This window comes from Mesocricetus auratus, unplaced genomic scaffold (genome assembly GCF_017639785.1).
Source record: "Mesocricetus auratus isolate SY011 unplaced genomic scaffold, BCM_Maur_2.0 Super-Scaffold_100051, whole genome shotgun sequence".
Lineage (NCBI taxonomy): Eukaryota > Metazoa > Chordata > Mammalia > Rodentia > Cricetidae > Mesocricetus > Mesocricetus auratus.
This window is the reverse complement of record NW_024429228.1, coordinates 4,775,783-4,783,473: the sequence shown is the minus strand read 5'-3', so window position 1 is coordinate 4,783,473 and position 7,691 is coordinate 4,775,783. Positions and strand designations below refer to the sequence as shown.

The 7,691-nt window shown below is 42.4% G+C and overlaps 1 protein-coding gene across 6 annotated transcripts; it reads left to right on the top strand.

Annotated features, from left to right (window-relative positions):
* Positions 1–2,323: 2,323 nt before the first annotated feature.
* Positions 2,324–7,024, top strand: Mterf1 (mitochondrial transcription termination factor 1). 6 transcript variants are annotated; one of them, XM_040735869.1, is made up of 3 exons: positions 2,324–2,669; positions 4,259–4,433; positions 5,765–5,800. In XM_040735869.1, the coding sequence occupies exons 1-2, from the start codon at positions 2,342–2,344 to the stop codon at positions 4,312–4,314; spliced, it is 384 nt and encodes a 127-aa protein (XP_040591803.1). In that variant the 5' UTR covers positions 2,324–2,341; the 3' UTR covers positions 4,315–4,433; positions 5,765–5,800. The 6 variants fall into 6 exon arrangements, with proteins under 6 accessions (XP_040591803.1, XP_040591804.1, XP_012978937.1 ...); XM_040735870.1 differs by having other exon boundaries at positions 4,259–4,428; positions 5,765–5,797; XM_013123483.3 differs by having other exon boundaries at positions 2,423–2,669; positions 4,325–4,428; positions 5,765–7,024.
* The last annotated feature ends 667 nt before the right edge of the window (positions 7,025–7,691 follow it).

Sequence of the window (7,691 nt, the reverse complement as noted above, 5' to 3'; positions counted from 1 at the left end):
ATATGGAATCACAAGCTGAATAAACCTTAAGACAACCACCTTAAGTGAAAACACAGGAAAATGGAAGATTTGAGTAATTGAGGAGGAGGTAGAAAGGACATTTGTTTACTAAATCCTAGAGTCTGTGGATGGTGGTATTTTAACTGGGTGTGCTCTTACTTGAATGGAGAGCTAATTTCTTTCTGACTGTAATTGGGTTTGTTGATACTTGAACACTGGAGTAAGGGACAGTGAACTTAAAAGTTAGTCAGGGAGGTATATCAGGCAAAACAGTTATTATTAATCAATGTTATTATATAATTATTAATATTTGGTTATAAGAGGGAAGAGGCAATTCTGAAAATAACATAAACTTAATATTTGAACTTCAGATCCAACCTATTCTGGAGTGTTTCAAGTCTAATTTTAGGGAGGGATTGACCTTGGTGTAGACTTCTCTACTCTCCTCCTTCCAAATGACATCATCTAAAAACCATAAGCATCATCACACAATACCATCCTTTCAGAAAAGAGACCCAAAAGAGAGACACTTGCACAGTAACAAAGAGACCTAAAAGAAAGACTCTTGCATAGTAACACAACTTTTACATAAAGTTGATTTAGTCATCATGAAGAACTAAAACAGATGAGAACTTCAGGACAATGTCTTGAAAACACCCTACCATATTGCTTTTAGTTGTGATTTTCTTTTTTTCTTTTTCTCTAAGAAAAGCCGATTGTTATTTTATCAAAGTCATTCTTAAACATGGACGTGCATGTATACACAATATTATATGCACACAGTTTTTAATGTTTTAAATAAAGTCTAAGCACACAACATACATCCTTACAAAAAAGCCAAAATGCAAAATTAAACTTTAAAAAAAGTCACACTAATTTTAAAATGTTTGTGTTGGATACCATTTGTACAACACAGCTAATTTAAACATTTCATTTGGCTGGACATGTAAAAGCAACAGTAGAGAATAAATATATGAGGGTTTTAAGTAGCAGATGAGGCAGTTTTGGAATGCAGGAGAAGCAATATTAAATATTAGCTTTCCAAAAAAGAATCCACATTTAAAAATATTTAGTTCAAGTCACAGATCTCTACTTTTCTCAGTAGAGATCTCAATGCAATGCACAATTAACCGCCTTAGATGGCCTGCTTTAAAGGACAGAATCCCTTTCACGTATATCTTTACTGATTTTGGCACAGAAAGCAGTCTTAAGAGCAAGAACATGATTTAAAGTAGAAAGAGAAACAGAGGAAAGAAACCGAAGCAAGAATAAGGAGATTTAATGGTGATCTCTAATGACTGCCTTCTTGGTCACCGAAGAATGATGCTGCACCTCGGCTCCTACTGCAGCGTGGAGCTAATTTGCTTGGAGGTAGTCTCATCATTCACATGCTTTGTTGTATACCTGAGAGCACTCAGAAGACCTTCTACACCATTAGGAGGTTGGTCCTTAAGAACTTTATTTCAATTTTTCATACCAGTTTTGGAAGTTTTGCAAATGCTCACACTGGATGTATGTGGTCCTAGAGTATTATGACAGTTACCGTTACCCTCAAGTAGAATGTTTCTTCCTTGTTAAATCTGCTTCTGTAGTCTGCTGCCTCCAGCATGAGTCTGCATACACTTGCCCCGGTGCTTAAATTACCTGTGGTGTTTTCTGCTGGTAACTATTATTCTCTGATACAAATTTTGTTGCCTCATCACTTAAGGTTTTCAGCATCGGGGTGACCTCAATTGATTATCTACTTCATTGGCTCTGTCTGCTGGGACATTATTAATCCTTTTCTTATTTGTGCCTCACCTTGCCTGCCTTTGATCTTCCTATTCTCCAAACTCTCCAGTATCTCAGCTACACTTTCCTCAATGACGTCATTTTCACAGGGACTTAAGCCTGTTCTGGTGTTGAAAAAAAAAAACCCACCACAAAACAATAATAACAAAACAAAACCCAGCTGCTTGGAACACGCATGTAGAGCAAAAAATATTCAGGTAGACGTGGGACCACTGGCAGTTTCACTTACCACGTAAACTATTAGCAATTTAAATTCCCAAAGAGAAATCTTTATTCTTACAAACACCAAACCAGACGGGAACAATGCAAAAGGATTCAACGATCTACAAAGCAACCTAAGAAGAGAAGCTTGAGATCCAAAAGGCAGACTGTTTCTTGGTACAGACAGGATGCCAGCCCCAGCAAGGGGGAAGCCGTGGCACCACCGTGTGGTCCAAAGCCTCTCCGCAGGCAAGCGCCGGCATCCTTCGTGGTCTCCGGCCGCCCCCTGCTGAGCTAAAGCTGTATGATCAGCCAGGAAGGAGGCGCGCCGCCTGGGGGGCGCAGGACGATGGCGTCACCCCGTGCGCTGCCGGAGGCCGAAAGGTCAGCCCTTACTTCCGCCCTCCTAGCCTTCCCGGGCTTTCTGGAGCGGAAGTGGGAGGTGTCCGCCGCGAGCTTTTGCACGGAGCGTGGGCGCGGTGTGGCCCGGGGAGAGACCGGGAGCCGCCGCGGTGTTTGTGAGCGGGAGGCGTGCGTCTGCTACGCGCCTCGGCCACTGCGTAATTGCGCCGGGGGGAAGGACGGCCTGCGACGAGGGATCGCGGCGCCGGAAGGGTGGGGGCTCGCCATGTGCTCTGCTCTCCGGCCCCAGCGGGGCTCGGGTCGCCCGAGAGTCTGTAAGTTTAGGGACGGCGCCCACCCCTTACGCGCTTGTGCCTGTGCGGGTTAAGAGGGAACTGCGTGTGAGCCGTTGCGACTCCGCTGCCCGTCCCCCCGGATGGCGTCGGGAGGCCGGGTAGTCGCTGCTTCCTTCTCACCGTGGCCGAGAAAGCTTTAGTTATGCCGGAGATAGTGCGTCAAACGTGTCCAGCCAGCCTTCATCTCTATTCCCTCCCTCGCTGGTGGCAATTTGCCTTTTCTTTTCCGGATAGGAGCTGTGTGAGGGTGGTGGAGACATCTGCCCCTTACCTTTTCTGGAGAGATCCAAAAGTTTCCTCTCTTAAGACGACGAAGACGGTGTGGAGATGTAGTTCTGTAAAACAAAACAAAAACTTTACATTTAAATGCTGTGTCAAGAGATTAGCCGCGTTGCGCTACCCCACTGCCAGTGATTAGGGTTGTCTTCAACAGCCCATTCATTAGCTGTCCGTCTGTGGGGCAGAAGGAAACATAAGTCTCCCTCCTTAGACCTCACTCAGTCACCAAGACTTTTCATGATATTTACTAAGTTTAACATTACTTAAGAAAATGGTTTTTTTTTCAGGGTAAGATTGAAATAAATTACTCGATATTTACTTCAAAAAGTTGCAGTAGGCTGTTCAGTCACCCTGCCAGAGGTTACAAATTCAGCCCCCAAAAAATCTGTTGTAAAAGGGAACTTGTGTTTATGTAGAACTTTGCTGTACAGCTAGGATTTTAGAGTTTCACCCTATCTGAAAGAAGAGACAATTATAACAATATAAGTGAAACTCAGAAGAGGTTGGTGTGTGTGTGTGTGTGTGTGTGTGTGTGTGTTGATATCAAAGTATAAAGTACTGCTGGGGAGGGGGGTCTAACAAGAAGGGGACAGGGGAATAAGAATTATGATAAAAAGCAGTAGGACATGTTTCTAATGTGGAATTTAGATTTATATGAGCTGTATGTCTGTGTGCATGTGTGTGACATGGAAGCAGAAGAGGCTTTGGGAGGAGGAAGAGGACCAGTGGTGTGTGCCATGTAAGCAAAGTACACACACATATGTGTCATGTATGTTATATCTAATGAAGCCCATTATTTGCTATGTCAACTAAAAATAATGAAAAGGCAGGAAAGACAAAGAGATTGCAAGGGGCTGGGAAGTTCAGAGCAAGATTGCTTTGCTACTGTTTTTGATGATGGTAGGGGTAAGAAAAGAAGTAAGCCCTCGTCCTCGTGGTGCTTGTCTCAAATGGCATTAATCAGAGGAGAGTTTGGGGCTGCAGACATGTGCGGTTCAGTCTTGGGCATGTTGATTTTCTTAGAAGGTATTTGCTTGAGGATAAGTTATCTAAAGAGAAACAAATTCGACTTTGACAGACTCACAGAAACCCGAACAGATTTTTTTTTTTTAACCTTGATTGTTGTTGTTCAGTCCTGTTCTCCAGCAGAGGTCACCCATGAGTGTCTGGAAGGGAAAAGGTTGAATTGTACAAGCTAGATAGAGCCTTTATTCTTTTTGTTTTGCTATGTTTCTTTTTATTACTTGAGAATTTTGATCATATCCACCCTCTCCTCCAACTCCTCCTAGATCTATATCCCATTCCATTACCGTTCAACTTTGGGTACTCTCTCTCTCCCCATTGACTTCAATTAGAGTTACCTGTATTCCTTTGGGTGTGCGGCTACCATTGGAGTGTTTGACCTGCTAGGAGTCACTCATGAAGAAAAGAACTAAAAGAAGGATATGACTGCTCCTAGGTAAGGTAAGGTATCGATGTCCCATTCCATAACCATTCAACTTTGTGTTCTGTCTGTCTGTCTGCCCCCCCCCCTCCTCTCTCCATTGAGTTCAATTAGATTTACATGTATTCCTTTGGGTATACAGCCACCATCAGAGTGTTTGGCCCACTAGGAGTCACTCCTGAATGAAAAAAAGAAAGAAAAGGAGGATATGACTGCTCCTAGGTATGGCCAAGAAGGTTTATTGTAGCTATGAGGCTGAGAAAACCAGAGGCATGGAGAAGAGTTCAGGGTGGACATGACTAGCAGACTGAGCTGGGCCATGTGAGGAGAGGAGGAAGGGAGGGGATAGAGGGGAACCATAGTAAAAATAGATGGGTTATATAGGGAAGGGCAGCCCAGCCCCTGGGCTGGAGCATTCAGGGTAAGGGTGGGGTATGCCAACCTGTAACAGGTAGGGACTGAGGGATGCTGGGAGAACCTGGCAGTCAGATCGGTTTTTATATGTTAAATAGGCACCTCAGTTGCCACTTATCCCAGATTTAAGACCAGGCAACCCTTAAATTAGAAAACCAATTCCTCCTTCTTTTTGGTGTTGGGGATTGAACTCAAGTCCTCATGCCTGCTAAGTATGTGCTGTTCCACTGACTACCCTGAACACTCCATCCACTCAACTATATAATTCTGAAGACGGACATTAGCTTAGAAATACTGCATTGTAATCTAGGAAACTATTTGGTAAACTGAGGTAGAGGTTAATGTTAGCAGTTGTCCAGAGATGTAAATAAGCTAAGAATCAATGTGATCCATTTAATGGGTACCATAAATCTGGAAAAAGACACTAAAGATGGGAATTAGACAATCTGAAGTATTGTTTTTCAGGGCTGCATTCAGAGTTTGAAATCAAGGCGACCAGAAGCAAAGCAGTCCAGTGTCTGGTCAAGGTTAGGTCAGACATCTGGCAGGTTGAAAGGCAAGATGATAGTGAAAATGAAATGCCATTTATTAGGAACAAGCAAAGATGTAGGAACCAGAAAAGAGATGGAGGAGAACTGATTCTGCATAGTAAAGTAGGCACAATGCAGTAAAGAGAACAAGAAAAGGGCAGGGCAATTATGAGCAATAGTGGTGCTGTTCTGCTTCTTTGTATTGGAAGTCGTAGAGTCCTGTGTCCATAGGTATCCAGCAGAAGCAGTGGCACACAGCATGAGTGCAGAACCAGGAATGTGGAAGGACTAGGTATTTTCTTCTGGAAAGGCCTGTTGTTCTTAAAGGATCATAATATTGTCATCAGCTATTTAACACAGGCACTCATATAATACTATATGTTAACATTACATGTTACTTTACACAGCATTTGAAAACCTTTGGGCTATCTGATGATTATGGCATCAAGAAACATCTGGTGTGTGGGAAGGAGCTTCCTCTTTGGTTCAAGAGGTTGGATGACCCAATATTCAGCAGAAATTTTCCTGAAAGCAGTTTCATTTAGGCCTTTTACTGTGAAACATAACAGTCACAGAGAGCCTTTGGAGAATGCGGACCTACTGAACAACTTACTCACCATGGGAGTTGATATTGCCATGGCAAGGAGACGACAGCCTGGAGTTTTTAACAGGATAGCTACAAATGAGCAGGAACTGAAAGTATTCCTTCTGTCCAAAGGAGCCAGTGACAAAATGATTGGTAATATCATATCAAGATACCCACGAGCCATAACACGCAATTCTGAAGGTCTTTCAAAACGGTGGGAGCTGTGGAGAAAGATTACGGCATCAGACATTGAAATAATAAATATTTTGGAGCGTTCTCCTGAATCCTTTTTTCGGTCTGATAACAACCTGAACTTAGAGAATAATATAGAGTTCCTCTGCTCTGTTGGATTGACTAACAAAAGCCTCTGCCGGCTGTTGACCAGTGCTCCTAGGACTTTCTCCAATAGCCTGAATTTGAATAAACAAATGGTTGAGTTTTTGCAGGAGACCAGTGTGTCCTTAGGTCACAATGATCCCAGAGCTTTTGTCAGGAAGATACTTTCTAAAAATCCTTCCATCTTGATTCAGAGCACCAAACGGGTAAAAACGAACATTGAATTTTTACAGTCAACGTTCAACTTAAACAAGGAGGACCTGCTGCTTCTGATATGTGGTCCAGGAGCTGGAATCCTCGATCTTTCCAATGAGTGTACCAAAAGAAACTACACAAATATCCGAGAGAAGCTGCTTTCTCTTGGATGCTCTGATGAGGAGGTACAGAAGTTTGTCCTAAGCTATCTGAACATGGTCTTCTTGTCAGAGAAAAAGTTCAATGAGAAAATAGACTGCCTCATAGAAGAAAAAGTCAGCATTTCACAAATAATTGAAAATCCTAGAGTTTTGGATGCAAGCGTTAATACTTTAAAAACTCGAATGAAAGAGTTGGTACATGTTGGGTATGACTTGAGTTCATCAAGCATTGCTCTCCTGTCCTGGAGTCAGAAAAGATATAAAGCCAAATTGAAAAGATTGAATGGATAGGACAATGTTAGAAGAGTATTGGTGCTATTTCTACTTTGGATGGTTCAAAATGAAAGCTTTATTTTTGTAAATAAATATTTAGGAAATGTTTAAGATTACCTTCATTTGTGTTGTGTTTTGTGTATTTCTTGGTGTGTGTGTGTGTGTGCATGTGCCTGCATGCCATGTCACATGTGGATGCTGAGACCATATTTTAGGAGTTGGTCCTCTTTCTGCTGTGTGGGTCCCAGGGACAAACTTTGTCATCAGGCTTGGAGGCAAAGTGTACTTACCCACTGAACCATCTTTTTGTTCCACAAACTTTGATTCTCACCACAGACATGTATATAGTGATTCTGTGGATACTTTATTTTCTAGGTCATAAGAAATCATAGTACATTGCAGATGTTTTAAATTAAAATGTGGTTCAGAATCTTAGCACTTGGAAGTCTGAGGCAGGAGTAATGTGAATTTGAGGCCAGCCTTTATAACCTTGAGACTATCTTAAAATGTTTGTGTTAAAAGTCTGAAGAAGGAGAGATGATCCTGAATTATTTGGGTGGTCATTAGGTCACTTAATCGTAAGGCCATTAAAAATGGAAGAAGAGAGTAAAAGATGTCAGAGGATTGCATTGTAAGAAAGACATGTCTGCAGGGCTGGAGAGATGGGTCAGCAGTTAAGAGCATTGGCTGCTTTTCCAGAGGTCCCGAGTTCAATTCCCAGCAATCACATAGTGGCCCACAACCATCTATAATGGAATCTGATGCCCTCTTCTGGCATACAGG

Bases quoted from the DNA above. Each gene is read 5' to 3' on its own strand.
- Mterf1 (XM_013123483.3), top strand. From the start codon at position 5,790: ATGATTATGGCATCAAGAAACATCTGGTGTGTGGGAAGGAGCTTCCTC.